Source organism: Gigantopelta aegis, chromosome 5 (assembly GCF_016097555.1).
Source record: "Gigantopelta aegis isolate Gae_Host chromosome 5, Gae_host_genome, whole genome shotgun sequence".
In the NCBI taxonomy this organism is placed as follows: domain Eukaryota; kingdom Metazoa; phylum Mollusca; class Gastropoda; order Neomphalida; family Peltospiridae; genus Gigantopelta; species Gigantopelta aegis.
This window is the reverse complement of record NC_054703.1, coordinates 5766869-5793902: the sequence shown is the minus strand read 5'-3', so window position 1 is coordinate 5793902 and position 27034 is coordinate 5766869. Positions and strand designations below refer to the sequence as shown.

Here is a 27034-nt window from a genome sequence, read left to right as displayed (position 1 = left end):
TCTAGGATCGATCCCCGTCGGTGGACCCATTGGGCTATTTCTTGTTCCAGCCAGTTCACCACGACTGGTATATCAAAGGATGTGGTATGTGCTATCCTTTCTGTGGGATGGTGCACATAAAAGATCCCTTGCTACCAATTGAAAATGGTAGCAGGTTTCATCTCTAAGACAATATGACAAAATTACCAAATGTTTGACATCCAATAGCTGATGATTAATAAATCAATGTGCTCTAGTGGTGTCATTAAACAAAACAAACATTCAAAATGTCCTACAGTTAAACCAGTGCCTTGTCCTGTCAAAATTCTGGCTAGAACAATTAGAAGGCGTCGTCAAACAAACATTCTTGTTATTTGCAGAAACATCAATGTGAATTCTGGCTAGAACAATTAGAAGGTGTCGTCAAACAAACATTCTTGTTATTTGCAGAAACATCAATGTGAATTCTGGCTAGAACAATTAGAAGGTGTCGTCAAACAAACATTCTTGTTATTTGCAGAAACATCAATGTGAAAATTCTGGCTAGAACACTTATAACGTGTCTTTAAATCAAAATTCTTGTCTTGTTATTTGCAGAAACATCAATGTGAAAATTCTGGCTATCTAGAACACTTATAACGTGTCTTTAAACCAAAATTCTCCTCTTGTTATTTGCAGAAACATCAATGTGAAAATTCTGTCTAGAACACTTATAACGTGTCTTTAAATCAAAATTCTTGTCTTGTTATTTGCAGAAACATCAATGTGAAAATTCTGGCTATCTAGAACACTTATAACATGTCTTTAAACCAAAATTCTCCTCTTGTTATTTTCAGAAACATCAATGTGAAAATTCTGGATAGAACACTTATAACGTGTCTTTAAACCAAAATTCTCCTCTTGTTATTTTCAGAAACATCAATGTGAACATTCTGGATAGAACACTTATAAGGTGTCTTTAAACCAAAATTCTCCTCTTGTTATTTGCAGAAACATCAATGTGAACTACCAGAGAAGTCTTATTGAAGTTCGGCCAGACAGGAAAGAAGCCGTGTTCGCGAAACTCAACAGTGACAGTGGAGAGACCGAAACGTTCCACGTGAGTTGCGTCTATCACACTTTGTCATTTGTTCCATCGGTCTAGAAATAAGTCTTCTTTCACGCTTGCCGTCCATTTGGAACCTAGATAGAGATTTTCGAAGCAATCTTAGCCTACGAAATCGTAAAATCATCGTAGGTTGCGACGTCACTACAGCACTCTCCATAGTGACGTCATAGCTTACAATGGTTTTACGATTTCGTAGGCTAAGATTGCTTCGAAAATATGTGCCCAGATCAATTAGTAGAGAGTTGGTATAGGTTCTAATAGACCAAATGAATTCCTATTTGCCGATAATGTTAACGTTTACTAATAAAACTGATATAAGCAGCATTTCAACACACCCAGGAAGTACAGCAATAGAAAGTGTGGCACCTCACATCTAATCTAGCTGCAAGAAAATGGGGGGTCACGTATCATTTAAGAGATTTAATTTATGTTTTTAATAGCAACCGTCATTTTTGCTGAAAATTGCAGTTCCATTTTTGGGGGTATCCCGCATTATTTTCAACCTCTGGTATATACTGCATAACAACTGTATAACAAATAAAAGTGTATTTATTTATTGTCAATGGATAATAGTATTTGCACAAATAATCAATGTCACATATTACTACCAATCACACCCACAGCTGCTTTTACTCCGTAAACATTTGACGGTACACATCAAACTTTGACACGGAACTCTCTTCTTTGGTACTATGCAACCTGAAAGGGATATTCATCCATCCTTCCATCCATCCCTCCTTCCCTCTCTCCCTCCTTCCACCCATCCATTCATCCCTGCCTCCCTTCTTCCCTCACTCCCTCATCCAGTCTTCCCTCCATCCATCCATCCATTCAATCATCCATCCATCCATCCATCTAGTCATCCATCCATTTATCCAACTATTCTTCCTTGCACCCACCTATTCAGCCAGCTGTCAATTTGTTAACAATCCATACATCCATCCACCTGCCCATCCATTTAACCTTCTCTCCATCCATTCATCCATCTCTTCATCCATCTCACCAACCATTCAACCATCTCTCCATCCATTCAGCCATCCATTCATCCATCTCACCAACCATTCATCCATCTCTCCATCCATTCATCCATTCAACCATCTCACCAACCATTCATCCATCTCTCCATTCATTCAACCATCTCTTCATCCATTCATCCATCTTGCCAACCATTAAACATCTCTCCATCCATTCAACCATCTCGCCAACCATTCATCCATCTCTCCATCCATTCATCCATCTCACCAACCATTCATCCATCTCTCCATCCATTCATCCATCTCGTCAACCATTCAACCATCTCATCAACCATTCATCCATCTCTCCATCCATTCATCCATCTTGTCAACTATTCAAACATCTCTCCATCCATTCATCCATCTTGTCAACCATTCAACCACCTCTCCATCCATTCATCAGTTATCGATCAATACATTCAACCACTACTCATTCATCCTTCTACATGCTCTCCATCCGTCCATCCATGCATTCTTTCATTAATTATCCATGTTTTATTCATTCATGCATCCATTTTTATCCATCCATCCATCCATTTAACCTCACACACATTAACTCTTCCACCCACCCATTAGTTATCCATCCAACCACAGTCCATTCATTCATTCATCCTCCCCACCCATCCATCTATTTTTTACATCCATCCACCCATTCATTAATTATCAGTATTATCCATTTTTATTCAACCATCCATCCATCCATCCCTCCGTCCAATTATCGATTAATTATTTAAAAACATTTACATCAATGCCACCAATCCATCCATCCATCAAATCATTCATCCATCCATCCATCTGTCCATACAACAACTATCCATTCATCCATCCATCCTTTCCTACAGTCTTTCTCTTCATCCCTCCGTCCATGCATGTATCCATCTGTTCATTAATCCATCCAACTTTCCATTCATCCATCAATCCAATCATCCATCCATCCATCCATCCATCCATCCATCCATCCATCCAAAATATTTATCCATCCATCCATTCATCCATCCATCCATCCATCCTTTCCTACAGTCTTTCTTTATCCATCCATCCATGCATGTTCCATCTATTCATTCATCAATATTCCATTCATCCACCAATCCCATTTTAATCCATCTTTCTATTCATTTATCCATCCATCTTTGCAATCATCCGTCGATCCATCTATCCAACTCTCCATACATTCATCCAATCTTCTATCCATCCATGCATCCATCCATCCACCTCTCCATCCATACAACACTCCATTTATCCATCCATCCATCCATCCATCCATCCATCCATCCATCCATCCATCATCCATCCATCCATCCATCCATCCATCCATCCATCCATCCATCCATCCATCCATCCATCCATCCATCCATCCATCCATCCATCCATCCATCCCATCCATCCCATCCATCCATCCATCCATCCATCCATCCATCCATCCATCCATCCATCCATCCATCCCATCCATCCATCCATCCCATTCATCCACCCCATTTTAATCCATCCATCCCATCCATCCATCCATCCCATCCATCCCATCCATCCATCCATCCATCCATCCATCCATCCATCCATCCATCCATCCCATCCATCCATCCATTAATGATTAATACATCCTTTTGTACATTAATTAATGATGACAACAAGTAAACTAAGAATACACCAGTATTAGCTGAAAATATGTTTTAACTCTTATCCATCCAGTTTGACTTTTTGCATGTCACCACCTCCCCACCCCACCCCCCAATGTCTGCGCCAGACCTACTGAAATCTGTGAAGAAACTCATTAAAATGTATTTTCAGTTTGACTTTATACACATCATCCATCCATCCCCCCAATCCCCCAATGTCTGCGCCAGACCTACTGAAATCTGTGAAGAAACTCATTAAAATGTATTTTCAGTTTGACTTTATACACGTCACCACCTCCCCACCCCACCCCCCAATGTCTGTGCCAGACCCACTGAAATCTGTGAAGAAACTCATTAAAATGTATTTTCAGTATGACTTTATACACGTCACCCCCACCCTCCCAATGTCTGCGCCAGACTCGCTGAAATCTTTGAATAAACTCGTTAAAATGTATTTTCAGTATGACTTTATACATGTCACCCCCCACCCCCCAATGTCTGCGCCAGACCTACTGAAATCTGTGAAGAAACTCATTAAAATGTATTTTCAGTTTGACTTTATACACGTCACCTCCCACCCTCCAATGTCTGCACCAGACCCACTGAAATCTGTGAAGAAACTCATTAAAATGTATTTTCAGTATGACTTTATACACGTCACCCCCACCCTCCCAATATCTGTGCCAGACTCGCTGAAATCTTTGAATAAACTCGTTAAAATGTATTTTCAGTATGACTTTATACATGTCACCCCCCACCCCCCAATGTCTGCGCCAGACCTACTGAAATCTGTGAAGAAACTCATTAAAATGTATTTTCAGTTTGACTTTATACACGTCACCTCCCACCCCCCAATGTCTGCACCAGACCTACTGAAATCTGTGAAGAAACTCATTAAAATGTATTTTCAGTATGACTTTATACACGTCACCCCCACCCTCCCAATATCTGTGCCAGACTCACTGAAATCTTTGAATAAACTCGTTAAAATGTATTTTCAGTATGAATTTATACACGTCACCCCCACCCTCCCAATATCTGTGCCAGACTCGCTGAAATCTTTGAATAAACTCGTTAAAATGTATTTTCAGTATGAATTTATACACGTCACCCCCACCCTCCCAATATCTGTGCCAGACTCATTAAAATGTATTTTCAGTATGACTTTATGCATGTGACACCCCCCTCCAATATCTGTGCCAGACCTGCTGAAATCTGTGAATAAACTCATTAACATATATTTTCAGTATGACTTTATGCACGTGACCCCGCCAATGTCTGCACCGGACCCACTGAAAGCAGCGAAGAAACTGGTGAACGAGGCCGGCTTCCTGGACGTGAACCAATACACACTGCAGCACACCATGTACCCCAACATTTTCGGCATCGGCGACTGTACCAACGTGCCAACCTCCAAGACAGCTGCTGCCGCAGGTCAATAGTTTTATTAGTCTCCCATCCTGGGTCGAAATCTCTTAACACCTCAGGTACACTGTTTCTATCTATCCCACATGATCACATATTATGCACTATATATTTCATCTCCATCCATCTGTCTGTCCTTCTGTCTGTTACTGTTACAGATCAAGATTGACTTTCATGGCGATTTACCCTTTATTGACAAAGTTATGGCCCTTGACTTGGAAGATATGAAAATTTGTTTTCGGAACTTTTCCTGAAGATATTGAGATGGAATTTTGTCAGGTACAGTTAGAGATCCAGTTTGACTTTCATGGTGATTATTTACTCCATTTTTCACAGTTAAAACTTGACTTAGGAGATATGAAATTTGTTTTCTGGACTTATGTTTTTGTAATGCCTGAAGATATTGAGATTGATTTTTATGTATAGCTTTACCATTTACTGTTATAAATCAAGTTTTACTTACATAGTGATTTACCATGTACTGTTATAAATCAAGTTTTACTTACATAGTGATTTACCATTTACTGTTATAAATCAAGTTTTACTTACATAGTGATTTACCATGTACTGTTATAAATCAAGTTTTACTTACATAGTGATTTACCATGTACTGTTATAAATCAAGTTTTACTTACATAGTGATTTACCATGTACTGTTATAAATCAAGTTTTACTTACATAGTGATTTACCATGTACTGTTATAAATCAAGTTTTACTTACATAGTGATTTACCCATTTTTTATACAGTTATGGCCCTTGAACTTGATACAAAAATTTGTTGGTCCTGGTAGGGGACATGTATTGCTTTAACAGTACTCTCAGAATGCTTGTTTAAGTTTTGGGTTGAGATATATTTCAGTGTCAGAGCGCTCAGTAGAAGTACAATGGTCGTCCTTGAAGGATTTGTTACGTTTGTAAATAAAAATGTGTTGAGTGCATCATTAGGTAAAACATTACTTCCATTCTCTTTCGTTCTTTTAAATTATCATTCTGGTGTCATTAAATGAAACAAACTTAAACTGAAAACTACAAATGTATTTGTCAGAATACTGAAGTGTACATATCATACTTATCACCTGTTATTGAAACAAAGTTTAATATATAAGTCTTCAATATGAGAGTCATGATTTCTTTCAGCATCTCAGGGTTTTGTTCTCTCTCACAGTTTGGCAGCACAGATGGCTGGGCAACCTATACATCCTGGTCCATCCGTGAGTTACACAAGTCTTATCTCTATTTTTATATATATCTGTTTAAACACCACAAACATTTAACACAGATGGCTGGGCAACCTCTACATCCTGGTCCATCGGTGAATAACACAAAGTCTCATCTCTATTTTTATATATATCTGTTTAAACACTACAAACATTTAACACAGATGGCTGGGCAACCTATACATCTTAGTCCATTCATGAGTAACACAAGTCTCATCTCTATTTTTATACACTATAAATCAGGAAATGTTAGCAAGCATAAAATGTTAGGCCATACAACATGCTAATATTTCATGATGCTAAATCTAAATACACACATTGCAGGTTTCCTCTCTAAGACTGTCAAAAATGACCAAATGTTTGACATCCAATAGCCGATTTTTATTAAATCAATGTGCTCTAGTGGTGTCATTAAACAAAACAAATGTTTACACCTCTCCATTGGGCTTAGCGGTGCACTCATTCTAGGCTGGGGCGAGACGTAACCCAGTAGTACATCACTCGCTTGATGCGCAGTTAGTTTGGGATCGATCCCCATTGCTGGTCCCATTGGGCTATTTCTCGTTCCAGCAAGTGCTCCACAACTGGTGTAACAAAGGTATAACTATCCTCTCTGTGGGATGGTGCATATAAAAGATCCCTTGCTGCTAATTGAAAAGAGTAGCCCATGATATATCTATATGGTATGTCTGACGCCATATAACCGTAAATAAAATGTGTTGAGAGTGTCATTAAATAAGCCATTTCCTTCCTTCCTTCCAGTAGCCAACGATTAATAAATCAATGTGCTCTAGTGGTGTCATTAAACAAAACATGTTTACACCTCTCCATTGAGCCTAGTGGTGCACTCATTCTAGGTTGGAGTCGGTTCTGGTTTGACAAATCCTCTATTGCCTCACCCACTAGTTAATTAGGCAGGATGTAGTTCTGTGGTAGAGAGCCTGCCGGACGTGCAGTGGGTTCTGGTTTGACAAATCCTCTATTGCCTCACCCACTAGTTAATTAGGCAGGATGTAGTTCTGTGGTAGAGAGCCTGCCGGACGTGCAGTGGGTTCTGGTTTGACAAATCCTCTATTGCCTCACCCACTAGTTAATGAGGCAGGATGTAGTTCTGTGGTAGAGAGCCTGCCGGACGTTCAGTGGGTTCTGGTTTAACAAATCCTCTATTGCCTCACCCACTAGTTAATGAGGCAGGATGTAGTTCTGTGGTAGAGAGCCTGCCGGACGTGCAGTGGGTTCTGGTTTAACAAATCCTCTATTGCCACACCCACTAGTTAATGAGACAGGATGTAGTTCTGTGGTAGAGAGCCTGCCGGACGTTCAGTGGGTTCTGGTTTAACAAATCCTCTATTGCCACACCCACTAGTTAATGAGACAGGATGTAGTTCTGTGGTAGAGAGCCTGCCGGACGTGCAGTGGGTTGCACAATAAGGTTTGTTTTGTTTAATGACACCACTAGAGCACATTGATTAATTAAAGGAACAGACCTTAGCTTTTAAACACTAAGGCATATTTATTACTATTAAATTATAACTGTTTGTCATATTTAATATTAGTTTACTCGGGACGTAAAACTTAATAATAATTTTAACTCATTTAGAATATAAAGGGCAGATTACATTTTCCAGAGCTAGCCCAGTGTACAAAGTTTACAATTTTCCGTTTCTAAATATGACCTTTATGAAAACAAGACGTTGAAGGGACATACCCTAGGTTTTAAACTCTACAACATGGTTTTTTCACTACTGGAGCCATTTATGATCACTGAAATAAAACATTACTTACATTTTATTGTTCAGATTATCCATTTCCATAGAACCAAAGTGTTTCTGGTTATCCTGCTTTCTTTTATACAAAAAAAAAATGCATTTTTCATATTTTAAAAAATGCACGTGCGTCTGAGAAGTAGCAGTTATTGATTTGAGTTCGTCTATTTTAAGGATATTTCCAGTTTTAACGTCACAGGCTCATCTTTCACTCTATTTTAACTTTATCCAAATGAGTTACAGGTTTGTAAATTAAATAAAATTTGTGTCCATTTTTTTACTGGTCTGTGCCTTTAATCATCGGTCTACAGGCTGGTAGGTACTGGGTTCGGATCCCAGTCTAGGCATGGGATTTTTAATCCAGATACCGACTCCAAACCCTGAGTGAGTGCTCCGCAAGGCTCAATGGGTAGGTGTAAACCACTTGCACCGACCAGTGATCCATAACTGGTTCAACAAAGGCCATGGTTTGTGCTATCCTGCCTGTCGGAAGTGCAAATAAAAGATCCCTTGCTGCTAATCAGAAAGAGCAGCCCATGTAGTGGCGACAGCGGGTTTCCTCTCAAAATCTGTGTGGTCCTTAACCATATGTCTGATGCCATATAACCGTAATAAAATGTGTCGAGTGTGTTGTTAAATAAAACATTTCTTTCTTTAATCATCGGCTATTGGTTGTCAAACATTTTGTAATTCTGACACATAATCATCAGATGAAACCTGCTCCATTTTTTCAAATGCAGCGAGGGATCTTTTATATGCACCATCCTACAGACAGGATAGTACATACCACAGCCTTTGACTAGTTGTTGTGCACTGGTTGTAACGAGAAGAAAACAATCAGTTGACTGGTTCCATAGAGAATGGTTCAATGCTGCGATGCAAGCACCTCAAGCGAGCACTCAACTGACTCAGCTGAATCCCACCCTGGAATATATTACTAATAATGGACTAAACATTTACCTCATTCTAACCCCATAAGTGGAACTGGAGCCAATTTCACAAAACATCGTAAATTTATGTCTGCGACTAGCAGTTAAACCGGTGTAATGTTTACATGTGATTGGAATATATTTCACGCAGAAAGTGACATCATTACGGAAGATGGAACATTTTATTGGCAAAAGAAAACAAATATGTTTATTTTAAACTATATTTAGTTTACTGTTAATAGTAACAAGAACTGTGGTTTAGTCGTATAATAGTAACAAGAACTGTGGTTTAGTCGTAGATTTATGTTAATGTGTAAAACTAGGCTTAGATGTTTTGTGAAAGTGGTCCCTGTTCTCCGAGTGTTGTGTTGTTAAACACCACAAACTTGATCTTTTCAGTACGACGGCTACACGTCTTGCCCTCTCATCACAGGATATGGAAAGTGTATCATGGCGGAGTTTGACTTCGATGCCCAGCCCCTGGAGACGTTTCCTTTCGACCAGGGCAAGGAGCGACTCAGCATGTACCTCGTGAAGAAAGACCTCCTGCCCAAGATCTACTGGAACCTCATGTTGAAGTTAGCATCAGTATTCAGGGGCAGATTTAGGGGGTTTCTATGTTGAGGGTGGGTGGGGTGCATGTTGCCCAAGATCTACTTGAACCTCATGTTGAAGTATCAGTATTATGGGGCAGATTTAGAGGGTTTCTATGTTTGGTGTTGGGGGAGGTGGGTAGTTTTTCCAAAATACATGTAAACTAGCATACTGTTAACAAAAACACCTAATATTGTGGGTAGAATGATGGAAATACTTGGTGAAAAGGATTCAGGCCAGCTCATTTTGTCCCAATATCACCATCGTTTTCGGGGGACGGGATTTAGCTCAATCGGTTGATTACTCACTAGAGGTGGTTGCAGTGCAGGATCGATTGTGATTGGGGTTTTTTTCTCGTTCCAATCAGTGCACCACAACTAGACAAAGGCTGTGGTATGTGCTTTCCTGTCTGTGGGAAAGTGCATATAAAAGATCCCTTGCTGCGTTAGGAAAAATATAGCAGAATTACCAAATGTTTGACATCCAACAGCCGATGATTAATTAATCAATGTGCTCTAGTGGTGTCGTTAAACAAAACAAACTTTAACACTAGTTTTTGTCCCAAATTGTGGATTTGAACTTGCTCCCCTTATCCTGCCCCCCCCCAATTTGTACTCCCCCCCCCCCCCTTGAGCTTCCCTTATCCCTCTCCCATCTCATATGCTTATACTTCCGTTTATTTTTGTTTTCTAGTGGACAGTGGAACGGTCCGAAGGCTTACAGAAAGATGATGCGGCTCGGCTTTGACACGGGATCCAAACACATTCCCACAACGCCCAGCCTCAAGGTTTAATCACGGGCCACAGTCATGATGGAAGTACGCAAGCTGGAACAAACCCACCTGCTGTGTGCATAACATTTTCACCTGATGGGAAAGGTGGGGGAAAGTGTACAATTTTGAAAATAAATGTCATTCCATTCATTAATCTATAGTCATGTATCTAACATACTCAATCTCTAATGAAGAAGAAGGAAATGTTTTATTTAATGACGTATTCAACACATTTTATTTACGGTTATAAGCACCACACAGATATTGAGAGAGGAAACCCGCTGTCGCTACTTCATGGGCTACTCTTTTCCATTAGCAGCAAGGGATCTTTTATATGCACCATCCCACAGACAGAATAGTACATTCCACTGCGTTTGATATGCCAGTCGTGGTGCACTGGCTGGAAATGTCGAGTCCAGACTCGATGTCTAATGATGTTATACACGTATAATTTGTATGACATTGTCAAGACATTACTGTCTCACTCTTATTAAGAGCCTCGAGTCTCTCTAAAGGTTTTAGAAGCACCAATGCAGGACATGAACTATAAATTATTGAATACATGAGCACATTGATCCACTAATCATTGGCGATTAGATGTCAAACATTTGGTAATACTGACATGTAGTTGTTTAGAGGAAACCCGCTACATTTCTCCATTAGTAGAACCTTTTATATTCACTTTCCTATAGACAGACAAGCTTTGATATACCAGTCGTGGGGCACCGGTTGGGACAAGAAAGCCCATTGAGAAAGCCCAGTGGGCTCACAGACGGGGATCGATCTTATATCAGGCGTGCACTTTAGCACTGGGCTAAAAGTTTGTTTTGTTTAACGACACCACTAGAGCACATCAGTTTATTAATCATCGGCTATTGGATGTCAAACACTTGGTAATTCTGACAAATAGTTTTAGACAGGAAACCCGCTACATTTTTTCATTAGTAAGGGTCCTTTTATATGCACCATCCCACAGACAGGATAGCACATACCACGACCTTTGATATATACCAGTCGTGGTGTACTGGCTGGAACATGACATATCCCAATGGGTCCACCGACGGGGATCGATCCTAGATCAACAGCACATTAAGCAAGCACTTTACGTCTGGGCTACATCCTGCCCTCTTAGCCCCCCAAACTGAGAAAGGAAAGAAAGGAATGTTTTATTTAACGACGCACTCAACACATTTTATTAACGGTTATATGGAAGGAAATGTTTTATTTAACGACACTCCACACATTTTATTAACGGTTATATGGAAGGAAATGTTTTATTTAACGACGCACTCAACACATTTTATTAACGGTTATATGGAAGGAAATGTTTTATTTAACGACGCACTCAACACATTTTATTAACGGTTATATGGAAGGAAATGTTTTATTTAACGACACTCCACACATTTTATTAACGGTTATATGGAAGGAAATGTTTTATTTAACGACGCACTCAACACATTTTATTAACGGTTATATGGAAGGAAATGTTTTATTTAACGAGACTCCACACATTTTATTAACGGTTATATGGAAGGAAATGTTTTATTTAACGACGCACTCAACACATTTTATTAATGGTTATATGGAAGGAAATGTTTTATTTAACGACGCACTCAACACATTTTATTAACGGTTATATGGAAGGAAATGTTTTATTTAACGACGCACTCAACACATTTTATTAACGGTTATATGGAAGGAAATGTTTTATTTAACGACACAACACATTTTATTTACGGTTATATGGAAGGAAATGTTTTATTTAACGACGCACTCAACACATTTTATTTACGGTTATATGGCGTCGGACATATGGTTAAGGACCACACAGATATTGAGAGGAAACCCGCTGTCGCAACTTCATGGGCTACTCTTTTTTTCATTAGCAGCAAGGGATCTTTTATATGCACCATCCTACACACAGCCAGAATAGTACATACCACAGCCTTTGTTACACCAGTTGTGGAGCACTGGCTGGAACGAGAAATAGCTCAATGGGCCAAAACCGAGAAAGACAGGAAAAAGAAAGACTATTTTAACTGGTAAAACAGCAATGAGTCTGCATTTTCCATTAGACAAGGCAGTCATCGTGACATTTGATCTACCCCTTTAGAAATATTCACTCTTAGATAAAGAGTTTCAAACTCTGAAAGCTGAAAAAACAAGATAAAACAATGAAACAATTTACTATTTTTATTTTGACTAAACTTGAGGTTTTTGTAACAAGCAGACAGAGTAAAAAAATATCATTAAAAAAAATCCACGAAAATGATTAAATCTAGAGTGATACCAAAAGAAACTGCTAGATTAAAAAAATTTAATAATAATAAAAAAAAAATCTTCACCCCCCTCCCATCTTTTTATATGAACTTAAAACAAGTACATTGTCAAAAATATTCACAAAAGGCAATAAATGCAAAATGCCAACAGGGATGGGTTGAAAACACCTTTTGTACGTCTGTCTAAGTATTACTCTCTCTACATAAATATATTTGTACAAATAATATGCACAGTAATGCATGACCTTCTAAAACACTTATATATACATTAAACTTACTTAACAGTACAGCTCTAAATGTTTTATAAAAACAAGCATGATGGAATAAACACCGTATTTGACATGATATCGTTGAATAAACACTGTATTTGACGTGATGTCGTTGAATAAACACCATATTTGACGTGATGTTGATAAACATGATAAAATAATAAGTATTAAAATCGCACAATTAATTATTTTGGATGCTAGGGCTGTTTTAGAGCAGCTCCTGTTCTCTATCCATGCACCAGTGGTAGGAGCCATTCAACAATTGGACAACACAAAACGTGGCATTGTTATATCCCTCCACCCCCTTTTTGTCACAGTAAAGTCATACCTCGGGGCTCTAAAATTACCTAATACTCACCAAAATCTCCCCCCCCCCCCCAATACCTTGAACACTTGCAGGTGTATTAATATTTATTTGCTACCTAAAAACATTGGATAATTTTTTTTTTTTTTTTTAAATATTCCACCATAACATTCAATGTTCAACAGATTTGTTTAAACTATAAAACATTTTAACAAACAAGAAAAAGTTAAGTTTCTTTTGTTTAACAATACCACTAGAGCACACTGATTTACATGTATCAAACATCGGCTATTGGATGTCAAACATTTGTTAATTTTGACGTATAGTCTTAGAGAGGGAACCTGCTACATTTTTCCATTAGTAGCAAGAGATCTTTTATATGCACCATCGATCGACTTTTCCCCCCAAAATACTGAATGTCCACTCATATAATTGTATTTATAGAAAAGGTACTGTGTGTATGCACTGAATCGATACATTCACAAGCAAAGCGGGCCGTATACAATCTTTTCTTGGTTAATAACCGACATATACCAGTACATGAGTTTAAAATTTGCTAACAAATTTACTAACAAATAGTAACTTGAATATGTAAATAAAAAACAGAATATTAAAAAAACATAATAAAAAAGTCATGTTTAAAATTAAAATGGCATCAAAATCTTAAAAGGGAAATTTACACATAAAAAAAAAAATCTTATGACAAAACCCGAGAGCACTATAAAATGAAAATAAGAACACATATTCGACCTAAAATCTGCTAGACTAAGTATGACTTGATTTCACAGACTGCGTCCAGTTCGACCTAAAATCTACTAGACTAAGTATGACCTGATTTCACAGACTGCGTCCAGTTCGACATAAAATCTACTAGACTAAGTATGACCTGATTTCACAGACTGCGTCCAGTTAACCAGGTCATGAAATAAACCCACCCAGCCCTAAACTACAAGCATCCACATCATCTCTGTGATTATTAGACAGGTATATAAATTAATTTATACGCTATGTATAATGTAACAATTAGCATTACAAATATAGCATAAAATACAAAATTAGCATTTTTAATAAAAAGGGCTGGGCCATTCAAGAAACGAAACATATTTGGTTTGTAGTGGCAAGTTGGTATGTATTTATTTATTTCTATTTATATATTTACTTATTTACATTTATAAAATTTACTTATTTATCTATATATTTACTTATTTACATTTATAATATTTACTTATATTTTATAATATTTACTTCTTTATATTTTATAATATTTACTTCTTTATATTTTATAATATTTACTTCTTTATATTTATATTTACTTATATTTTATATTTACTTCTTTATATTTATATTTACTTATATTTTATATTTACTTCTTTATATTTATAATATTTCCTTATTTATATTTCCTTATTTATTTCTATATTTCTATTACAGGTTTATACATTTCCTTATTATCGTAAGTAAGGAAGTAAAATTACAAAATATGTTAGAGAACAAAATTAAAACTAAGCGTGATAAAAATAAAATGTATTTAGTCGTTTCTTATGAATGGCCACAGGCAACATTTCCTTACTTAAAATTTAACCCAAATTATTTTACAATTAAAACTGAATTTACAATTGAAGAAACAAACACATGTACATTTTCAAAACACTGTTATTTTCGGTCCACTTTGTGAAAGCTTAATGTATGAAACCCCCAGACTAACTCATCATCCAATAGCACTCGTAAAATGCACCAAAAGAGCCAACACAGAGAATATTAAACGAGCGAGTGCATGTATACGATCACGTACATTGTAAATGACAAGTGTTTCTAAATGACATGTGTTTCTAAATGACAAGTGTTTCTAAATGACAAGTGTGTTTAAATGACAAGTGTGTTTAAATGACAAGTGTGTTTTGAATCATGACAGTGATGTGCAGTCAAAAACACACAAGTTGCACCATATAAAACATTTGGTAAATCTGATGCAGTTTTTAGACAAGTTTGGGATAGATAGGATTCACAAAATATTTGCTTCAGCCCAAGGGATTTTTAAAAATCTGGTACTTCTTATCATGCCAGGATATATTAATTAATATGACAACATGCATTTAAAAAATAATAATAATAATTTTAAAACAAATTAATAAAGGATTTTGTTTAGTGGCAATCATTTAACAAGTAAAAACTCAAAATTAACAAATCATGATTTGCTAAATGGTGTCGAGAAAACTGTTTTTGTTAGAATTATTGGTAGATACATTTTCTGAATTTATCCTATAAAATGTTTTAGCACATTATTCTTTATTTTTAAAACAATATATTCATAAAAACTACGTACCAAGTTATGTCATCAAAAAATGAAATAAAAGACGAAATCGGAATTCCGGTCTTTAAAAACAATTTGATTCGCTGATCATGCTAATATATTTTTTTTAAACTGCAATTATTGAGCTCAATCTTTTTTAATTAAGTATGCAAACAAAACAGCCTCAATATAAAACCATCTTGTCTTAGAAAGTTTGTACTATTTACAAAAAACTGATTAGCAATGCATGTTGCGAATATTACAACTAATTACATTGAAACTGGGCTATGATACAGGTATTTCAACACAAACAAAGATGGCGTATAAATAAATTATGAAAACATGATTGATTAGTACACAGCTAGCTGCAAAGAGATCAAAACTATAAATAGATCTGCCTTTGATTGCGAGACTTGATTATGTCACTGAGACATCGACAGTGATGGCAGTAAACAATGATGGACCATGATGATAATAAAATGAACAGACAGTGATTATAGTAAACCTGCAGGAAACTTTGATTGTTTTCCCTTTTATCAATACTTAGCCTGACCTCAAACAAATGACATATTCCCCCTAGGTAAGTAGACTGGTCCAAACACCCTAACAGCCAATGGGATTGCCCAAAATCTTCCAGGTCAGGGCAGGTCATAGGTAATAATGTGCACATTCAGAACAAGCTGTTGTAGAGCATGCCTGTCATGGACGCAGGTGTTGGCTCCTCCGTGCAGGACAGGAAAACCTTCCAATGATACAGAAGACTTACTGAAAGGTTTTAAGCCATACCATTGGCTGTTGGGATGCTCGGATCAGTCTACTTTCATAGGGGAAATATGCCATTTGTTTGAGGTCAGGCAAGTTGAAAAGAAAAGATGGATGCTGATGATAGAAAAACGGATAGACAGTGATGTATGAAGTGCCACAGACAGATAAAGATGGATAAAGATAGAAAATGTACTGTCACTATACTGAATAACACATGAAACAAACAGTAAATTTAATATAAATATATATATTTTAAATTATTCACTTTGAATGCTTTCGTTTTCATGTTGATTAAAATTAAAAATGTATAGTCAATATTTTACGTCCATTTTGACTGTATCATGAAAAAAAAAAATATATATATATATTATAATATATATTATATTATAGTATATATATTATAATATATATTATATTATAGTATATATATATATATATATATATATATATATTAAAATATTTGCTTCTCTATTGGAGATCGGCAACACTGTACAACATGCGACATAACGGATCACCTAGGTACAATGTCATATAGACAATGTACAATAATGTATTGTCCTCGGACTTTAGTAACGGTCAGATAAAGACAATGTTGAACAGTGCCCAACACTGTAGAAGAAACAACGTAAAATGCCGTACAGTCAACGATGTACATCTGTTGTAACACTGAGGTGTAGTGATATAGGGATGGAAAGTAATATACAAACTGTCAGAGGCATACACAAACATGTACAAGGTGTCGACATAATCAATGTTGTACAGAGTGTCAGAGATATAGACGATGTTGTACAGAGCGTCAGAGATATAGACAATGTTATACAGCGTCAGAAATATAGACAATGTTGTACAAAGTGTCAGAAAGATAGATAATGTTGTACAGTGTTTGATAGGTTTAATATAGACAATGATAAACAAAATGAAATGAGATGACGTATAAAGATACATAAACCTGCTACAAAAGTCTGAAAATGCTGCCTGTTTTCCCCATCTCAGTATTAAAAGTGCACTCCGCAATATGTCCTGCCGAAATGGTCACAACATTAAACAAAGGATTTATGAGAAAACCCCCAGCATGCGACTCTTTAGCCAAGGGAGACAACTCTAAAACCAACCATAAAACCATTATTATTATTACTATGGTGATCCAGTGCATGCATGATAATCATTATTAGAGGTTTGTCACTTTTAGGATAAAGATCTGTGAAACATAAAACACAAGATTTTGTCCCTCCAAATAAACACATAGAAATATTTTACCTACAAAATAAGCTCACTTACCAGGGTCGTACCCTCTGGGGCGGCAATTGCCCTCCCCCTGCCCCCCTGAGAATCTAACTTTTTCTTTTTTATTAAAGAAAATAGCATACACAACTCAGGGTTTAATTTGTACAGTGTTTCACTTGTTTATAAAAAGTAGTAACCCCCCCCCCCCCCCCCATATTTTCATCAGGGCCCTGTTTATACAAAGTTTTTGTGTTTCTTCTTTAGAATATCTGTGTATGTTCCTGTTTGTCCTGACAATGTTATCTGGACATAAGGTCTTGATGTAACCACATGCCAAAATTTTAATGATAATTTTATTTTTTTATTTTTTTATTTTGGGGGGTAATTTAAAAAACCCAAAACATCCCAGTGAATCAAAAGAGACCAAGACAATTGAGAATAGCTAAAACTGGTCACAAACACAACCAAGGGAGACAACTCTAAAAACAACCGTTAACTTATCTCTAGATAAGGTCTGAAAATCTCGAGATGTAGCAAGCTAAACACATTTGTTGGCGATTACAAATTTGGAATAAATATTTCATGATTAGATGAGACGGGAATTTTTTTTTTATCATTTTAAGCAAGAAAGTGTATTTTAGACATCTATACCATACAATGTAATAAAAAACAAAACAAAGAAAACCTTTTTTGTTAGGTGATGTGTGAAAATGCATATTTGAAATCCTTGACGATCATAAGAACACTAAACACAACACCTCTTAAATAACTGACTGGAATTCTGTTACTATGGCAGTACTCTAGGCCCTATTTGTAAGCTTTCAGGATAACCAAATGGTGTCAGTCTTTAAATATGGATTTACTGTTTTTAAGGTTTTTACTTTTATTTTTTTACAGCCTAAAATTCACATTTTCTTTAATAAACAAGCATTCGGAGAGAACTGCTAAAGCAATACATGTCCTCTACTGGACTCCAATACATTTTTAGGTCTCCTAAGTCCAAGGGCCATAACTCTGTCAACAAGCATTCGGAGAGAACTGCTAAAGCAATACATGTCCCTTACTGGACTCCCAACACATTTTCAGGTCTCCTAAGTCCAAGGGCCATAACTCTGTCAACAAGCATTCGGAGAGAACTGCTAAAGCAATACATGTCCCTTACTGGACTCCAACACATTTTCAGGTCTCCTAAGTCCAAGGGCCATAACTCTGTAAAAAATGGGTAAACCGCCATGAACAGCTAGTACATAATAAAGCTACAGTGAAACCTCTCTAAACCTGACACCCTCGAAACCCAAGTAAAATGAACACTTTTAAGAGGTATTTGGTTTAGAGAGGTTAAGTTCTGTACCGATTTGAAAAAAACCCAACTCTTGTTATGGAGGAATTCTGGTTTACAAAGGGTCTGGTTTACATAGGGTCCAGTTTTGAGAGGTTTCACTGGATATACAAAATTTCATGAACGTCCAACCTGTAACAGTTAGGACATGATAAAGCAAAATACAAAATTTCATGAACGTCCAACCTGTAACAGTTAGGACATGATAAAGCAAAATACAAAATTTCATGAACGTCCAACCTGTAACAGTTAGGACATGATAAAGCAAAAAAAATAATTTCAGTTTAATAGTTTTTAAGCTTTGTAAAAAAAAAAAGATGAAGAAGAAGAAGAAAAAAAAAGTGTCTGGAAACCTATATGTATATATGTCGGGCAGACAGACAAGACAGTAAACCTATATGTATATATGTCGGGCAGACAGACAAGACAGTAAACCTATATGTATATATGTCGGGCAGACAGACAGACAAGACAGTAAACCTATATGTATATATGTCGGGCAGACAGACAGACAAGACAGTAAACCTATAGTCCACTCCAGTTGGACTGGTAGGGACTGAAAATAACCAAGGAGTTATAATCACTTACAAGAGCCATTCACGCTTAAAGGCACTGGTCCTAGATTCAACCCGTGAAAATGGACACCAAGTTTGCTTAATTTAGAAACCTGTAACAAATCACAGTAAGGTTTATAACAGACAGAAGCTAAAGTCTGTGATGTTTAAATAGGGAAAATACTGTCTGAAAATAATTAGAGCTGGTCTCAATAACCATTACTTCTCAGATGAACGTGTGGGTTTTTTTTTAATTATGAAAAATGCATTTTGAGGTATTGCAAAAACCTTTATGACGAGAACCACTTCAGGTGTACAAAAATTAATATTCTAAATAATTAAATGTATGCATTTCTAATTTAAATAATTAAAAAAATGGCTTTAATAGTGAAAAACAATGTTGTAGTGTTTAAAAACTAGGGTCCATTACTTTAAGAAATAAGCTTGCTCTGTGGTAGGTTAATCCTTAATTAGCCAAAGCATTGATAGTGTTCTTACCAAAATAATTCTCTACACTTTACACATTATAATCTTTTACACTTTACACATTATAATCTTTTACAGTTTACACATCATAATCTTTTACAGTTTACATATTATAATCTTGCAAAATTAAATGTACACAGAAAGCAAATATTTTAATTTAAAGATATTAAAAGAGTGTTAAAACGAGCCAATGTGCAGACTTACAAAATCGGGTGTACACATTTCAATATATACATGTATGTTGATGGGGAGGGAAAATGCTTTTATGGAAAACTAAAATCAGTTTAACATATTGCATTCACTGTATAAGTACCGAAATGGTTACAAATGTCTTGGTTCGTACCAAAGTGTTACATCCCACTAGAACATCATCATAGATCATTGGCGCACTACAACCGTACCGGAACGTCAACCAAACGAGATCAGTGATATTAATTAAAAATCAATAATGGATAATAAATAGGATATTAAACTCACTACCATTTCGTATCATTAAGATTTTATATCGTGTTCTAAGTACTTACGTGACTGGTTAAATTCCCAATTTTGTATCATGGTTATGTGCCTCCTGAAATAATTTTCATTGGCACAAGTTTGCTAAAGCTTGTGACAGTTGAAATTATTTTACTTGGGACATAAACATGACATGAAATGTAAGCTCGTTTAATATCCTATAAATCTTAAGGGTAATTAATGTTTCAGGGTAACAGTGTTTCCGCCAGAAAATGTTTTTTTGGGTATGGTGCTATGGAATTAAATGCAACCACAGTCAACAGGGGGTATGGGGGGGGGGGGGGGGGGGAGGGGGGCCTCCCCCAGAAAGAAAATTGGTTATGTTTAGGGTTAGGGTTAACAAAATCATACAGTAATTTTGTCAAAATGTTAACTTAAAAAAATAAAAATTTGGGTATGGCGCCATACCCATTTTACCCTCTGGCAGAAACCCTGCACACATATATATATATATTACAATTTGTCTGTTTTCACGATGCATCTAATACGCTAAAGAGACTGTAAAATAGGGTAGAGCTTCTACAAGTTGTATTAAGTCCACTAGCCATGGGATCAGTCATTAAAAACATTTACTAGCCACAATTAAACATCCACCAGCCCTATTTTACTTTAAAGTAAATATAATTTTACTAATAGTAATAATCAAATATGTCACCTAAAGATGGAGATAAGAGTTTAAACACTAAGATTACGGTGGTAGGAGTCGGGGAAGGATATTCAGGTAATAGTAGTTATTTACTAGCCCAACATTGAATATCACTAGCCACAGGAGTGGGGCTACCATAACATTACTGCAATTTTCTACTAAATGTTAAGCTGACTGTAAGCTGCATAACTGCAAAATATATCAAAAGTATTATTTCATCTGATCCTACAACTTAAGCTTTTTTTTCTTTTTAGTTTCTGATAGAACAAACTTACTAACATTTTATGTCACTTATTTAGATTTGGCTAAATTTTAAAACCGCTAATATTTTGACTTTCAGTCGTGTTACAAGACAAATTACAAAAATATCCAAGATGATTTATGTATGGATAATAATTCTACAAATGTGGGGATTTTAAAAAGGAATAAAAAGAAACAAGCAGAGACTACGGTTTGACTAGAAAAGCCTGGACGAATTGGTCAATGTAAAGATGAAATAAAAAGCCCAAATGTATGCCATGAAAACTTAGAATACAGGTCATAAAATCTAAAACATCATTAAAATGGTAATTTACAAAATGGTAATTTACAATGACATATGCTTTCACTATATGCTGTTGGAGGTTTTTTTTTGTACAATGGTATGCATTTAGGATCATGTTAAAAATGTGCACTCTATAATCATAAAGTTTGTGGCAAGTAAAACAATACAATCGTGAACAAGATTTCAGCACATGTCTGCCCACGAGACATTTCCCGATAGATCTCTACAAACAGAATAGATTTCTACAAAAAGAATAGATCTCTACAAAAAAAAACGTGACACTGTTGATCATGTGATGAATATCAATAATTTATGCTGCCATTTACCAGCTTAGCAAATATGAATAACAAGTCAAAATGTTGGGTAAATATACTTCATAAATGAATGCACCAACCAAATGTCACGTTTTTGTTTTTGTTTTATTTAGTTTTCAACAAGAAATGTTTCTTCTATTTTGACCATTATGGAATAACGTTGGCCAAATAGTGAAGACCGATTAAAATAAGAGCAAACTTCAATTTCCACTACATATGCAGCATGTAGAATAGGATCAGATTTAATGACAAAAGATTAAATTCTATGCTTGAAATCCAGGGTTCATAGCCTTAAAGACCAAACTCCGACACCATATAGCCGTAAATAAAATGTGTTCAGTGTGCCGTTAAATAAACCATTTCCTTAAAGACGAAACAAATTCAAAGACTTTTTCAGCTGCTATTTTCAGACTTTCAAAGACTTTTTCAGCTGCTATTTTCAGACTTTCAAAGACTTGTACACAGAGGTCAAAGACAATGGAATGCGATGAAAATACCAAATAAGTGTCTTTATGTTGCTGTCCATGGCAAAAAAATTGAGCTTTTTTACATACATCCTGACAGATTAAACGTTTAACTGTAAAATATCAAGTGCATGCAGCTGTAAAATATATAATCATTGATTTGTGAGAATTTAAAGACTTTTATTACAATTCAAAGACTTTCAAAAACCAAAAAATTTCTTTTTTAAATTCAGACTTTCAATTGAAAACTGCTACGAATCCTGGAAACCTGCAGACTAAAACTGATACTTGTTATTTCAAATCGGTGGTGGCATGTACATTTAAAAATAATTAATTGAAGAAAGAATGAATGAATGAATGAATGAATGAATGTTTAACAACACCCCAGCACGAAAAATACATCGGCTATTAGGTGTCAAATGATGATAAATGAAGAATAAATTCCGTACATTAAAACTAATATCCAGTAAAGAGAAAATTTGTTCAACATATTAAAATTACTAAGTAAAATATTAGATTTTAAAATACAAAATAAAATCAAGTCCCTGTACATAACAATATGAAAACAGGCCAATTGTTGGATAAAAACTGTTGTCTAGAGACAAAAAGGTATTGAAGGGACAGAACCTAGTTTTTAAACACTAAGGCATATTTTTCACCTAGACCCTAGTTTCAACCCGTAACAATGGACACTAAGTTTGGTTAATTTACAAACCTGTAACAAACTGAGTAAAACCAGAGTCTGTAACCTTGAAATACCCTTAAAAAATGGACTAAAACGCAACTCCATCATCGTTACTTCTCAGACACACATGCGTTTTTAAAAATATGAAAAATGCATTTTGTGCTATTAGAAACACCAGGATGACCAGAAACACTTCGGTTGTATGGAAATGGATAATCTAAGCAATAAAATATACCAGTAAAGTTTGATTTCAGTGATGATAACCAGCTCTAAAAGTGAAAAATATGTATTAGTGTCTACAAACTAGGGTCCGTCTCTTTAAGTGTACAAAGTGTAAAACGATAAATTTCACAGAATTAGTTTTTCTGTAATACAACACGAGATGCCATTAGACAAAGACCACATAAAAAACACCTGGAGCGGCATTGCGTTTTGGTTAGCATGAATTAGAAAGGTCAACTGTAGAGTAAATATTACATACAATGTTATATATTTGTGTATTCGGTTCAATGAGTGATGAATATGGAATGAGAGCAATCGTGATACAGGATGTCATTTGTTGCACCAAACATTTGTAAATATTGTTTTATTCTTAAGACACGACTGCGTTCTATCGATGTAGCCATGTAAGTTTCTTAAAAAGATTCATATTTTCAAACATAATAAACACCAATATAGTAGTATTGATCTGGTTTGCAAAATATTTTGTGAATTTAAAAAAAGAAAAAAAGAAAAAAAAAGTTTAGGAAATTTGTTAAAAAAAAGAAAAAACGTCAGGTATTGTTTTCATGATTCGGTTTTTCTTTTTTTCTTTTTGAAAGATGCCTTTAAAATAGGACAATTTCATGCAGCACACATGCTGAAATCTGATCACAGGGAAACAATAACAATCAACAAAGAACATACAAAGTACATGTAAGTATTGTAATTCACACAAACACACACATATATATATATACACACAGTAGAATCTCATTGGTTCGAATACACCACAACACTCGAACCAATAATGAAGTCCCAAGTTGCACATACACGTTGTTGACCGAATGGATAGGTCGAACTATCCAATGGGTCGAACACTTTCTCGAGCACCGACTGGGTTCAAGCCAACAGGATTCAACCGTATATAAATATATATATATGTATGTGTGTGTGTGTGTATATATATATATATAGATGTATATATAATGTTATTTATAAGAGTCCGTCTTGCGACTGGTGACGTTTAACATGTGAAGAGTGGTGCACCACTGTAGCCAGTGTGGGGTGGGTGGACTCGGTCACAGTCACCACGGTAACCAGGGTGGGGTGGGTGGACTCGGTCACAGTCGTCATGGCGGCAGCAGTGTGTGCAGTTTGAACCGGTCTCGGATCAGAGGTCTCACGTCACGGTGCTGAAATAACAAACAGTCACATCAATATTATTGTCAACAAGAAACGGGATGAATGAACAAACAGTCACATCAATATTATTGTCAACAAGAAACGGGATGAATGAACAAACAGTCACATCAATATTATTGTCAACAAGAAACAGGATGAATGAATGAATGAATGAATGAATGAATGAAAAATAATAAACAAAAATTTAAACTTTGTTTTAACGACACCACTAGAGCACATTGATTTATTAATCATCGGATATTAGATGTCAAATAATGAATGAACAAATAAATGGATGAATAAATGTTTAATGATACCCCAGCACAAATATGGACGTTTCAAGACAAAGAAAGGGGCAGTGGTGAGGACCGGAAAGTTAAGGGACTGTGCTGAGTGTGCAGCCATTTTAAGATATTTGAATAACAGGGCCTTGTTGGCGACTACCATTTCATACTAAATACATTTTCTTCTTTAGAATACCAGTGTCAGTATATAGATTGTGTTTTTTCTTATGTACAAAATTATTGGGAGGTAAAATCCGGTCTGGGCTACTACAAGCATTAGGACAAACACCTTGTAAATACAGACACTGATATTCTAAATAGGAAAATGTATTTAATTTGTATGTTACATCATCGAAAAGGCTCTATTGGTCAGAAACATGTTACACTGGTTGTAAACTCAGGACTGTACCTTTAAAGTTTGTTTTGTTTAATGACAACAAATAAAGCACGTTGATTTACACTCAACAAAATTAATTAAAGGTCCATTGATATTTTCTGAATTTTTTTCTTTAAATATGGTAAATAAGGCTAGCTCTCGGTAAGCAGAACATTTTGCCAAATTAACTCCCAAAATTGCTGAAACCCAGTTATTTTCTAACAAAATATCAATAATTACATATTTTTATTTTGAAAATAGAAAATAAAATTTGCCACTTCAAATTGGTTAAGTGCCAGAGTTAGCCCTGACAAAACAAAAATAGATATTCTTATGTTGTAATGTGTCGATGTTTTGACATATTCTTAAACTTATTCATTTAACCTTCTGACTACTGCAGGCGAGATATCTCGCCCGACGTCACATCAGTCGATATACTGTACACTGTATACAGTGCATTCCCCAATTCATATTGCCCGCCGTTTTGCACACAACACTCACCGGAAACGGAAATATAATTAAAGAAAAAAGATTTTTCTTCAAAATGGTGGCTTTTGTTTTGATTTTTTCAATTGAAAATACCTTTCGGCAAGTGGTTTTCGGCAAGTATTTTCGCTTGACAACAATGGCGGCACGTCGCGGTCATTTTCAGGGATCGATAGCTGATTGTGACAGCTAATTTGATAATAAATTTGATCGTTTTACCAACAACGAAAATTACCAAATATTGCAATATGAATCTTAGTTCGGGTTTAAAAAAAAATTCTGGTCAGAAAACCACTGTTATCGGGAATAATGGACATAAATACTGGACAGCTGGCCACAAATGCCCGTAAGTAAACGCAACTTTTTCGATTTTTTGCCTAATTTTAATCACCATTAGCCGATCTAAAATAATAAAAATTACAAAAAAAGACACGAAAATAATACTTACCGATTCATATATGAACTTTATTTCATGTATTTATAAAACATTTAAGTGAATATATGTGAGTAAAAATTATAAACTTGTACCCACTCAACGTGATTTTTGTTAAAAATTAATCCAGTAGTCTAAAGGTTAAACAATTTAGAGTAAACAAAATGACAATCATTATGAGCCAATGAATTGTAGGAACGAATAAGCATGGAAGGTGCAAGACATTAAGGGGTCTGGGAGGCATGCCCACCAGAAACGTTTTAAATTTAGAGGCTCTGAAATATAATTTTCAGCCATTTACATACTTAAAACGTCAATATCAATAACTTGTAAGTTTCTATTATTTTTACCGCTAGCTACACCCCTGGTCATTTAAGCTGAGAGTAAGAACTCGGCAAACTCAGATCAAAGTGATGCCTATTGTTATGTTTTTAATGGCTGTTGCAACCCTATCACAAAATGTTCTTACACAGTGATAGAGAGAGAGAGAGAGAGAGAGAGAGAGAGAGAGAGAGAGAGAGAGAGAGAGAGAGAGAGAGAGAGAGAGAGAGAGAGAGAGAGAGACAGACAGAGACAGAGAGTCTCACTGATGTTTGCCGATATTATTTTCTACACATTAGTTCTGTTTGATTAACGAAAACGAACCTGCATGACAACATCATCCAAGAAGGGCAACAGCTTCATGAGTTCTATGTCCAGCTTGTCAACAAACCAACTCTCTATAGGGATGCCGTTATCTAGCTAGAAAAGAAAAACACACAACAGTTTCATGAGTTCTATGTCCAGCTTGTCAACAAACCAACTCTCTATAGGGATGCCATTATCTAGCTAGAAAAGAAAAACACACAACAGTTTCATGAGTTCTATGTCCAGCTTGTCAACAAACCAACTCTCTATAAGGATGCTGTTATCTAGCTAGAAAAGAAAAACACACACCCAGTTTATATGATGTCTAGTCATATTAATTAGTAGTTAC

The 27034-nt window shown here is 35.8% G+C and overlaps 2 protein-coding genes across 3 annotated transcripts in view; one reads left to right on the top strand and one right to left on the bottom strand.

Annotated features, from left to right (window-relative positions):
* The window catches only part of LOC121373219 (sulfide:quinone oxidoreductase, mitochondrial-like), a 32729-nt gene extending 22164 nt beyond the window's left edge, over nucleotides 1-10565 (top strand). The window contains exons 6-10 of the mRNA XM_041499706.1: nucleotides 970-1078; nucleotides 4961-5147; nucleotides 6277-6350; nucleotides 9451-9629; nucleotides 10339-10565. Coding sequence (XP_041355640.1) covers nucleotides 970-1078; nucleotides 4961-5147; nucleotides 6277-6350; nucleotides 9451-9629; nucleotides 10339-10438 — 649 coding nt within the window. The 3' untranslated portion in view covers nucleotides 10439-10565. The remainder of the gene's footprint in view (nucleotides 1-969; nucleotides 1079-4960; nucleotides 5148-6276; nucleotides 6351-9450; nucleotides 9630-10338) is intronic.
* Nucleotides 10566-20780: 10215 nt separating this feature from the next.
* Nucleotides 20781-27034, bottom strand: part of LOC121373218 (CTD small phosphatase-like protein 2-B) — a 53907-nt gene continuing 47653 nt past the window's right edge. The window contains exons 11-12 of one of the 2 annotated variants that reach the window (XM_041499705.1): nucleotides 26704-26799; nucleotides 20781-24490 (exon numbers count right to left, since the gene is read on the bottom strand). In XM_041499705.1, the coding sequence (XP_041355639.1) occupies nucleotides 24428-24490; nucleotides 26704-26799 (159 nt within the window). In that variant the 3' untranslated portion in view covers nucleotides 20781-24427. Of the gene's footprint in view, nucleotides 24491-26703; nucleotides 26887-27034 lie in introns of both variants that reach the window. The other variant, XR_005958044.1, reaches the window with a different exon arrangement.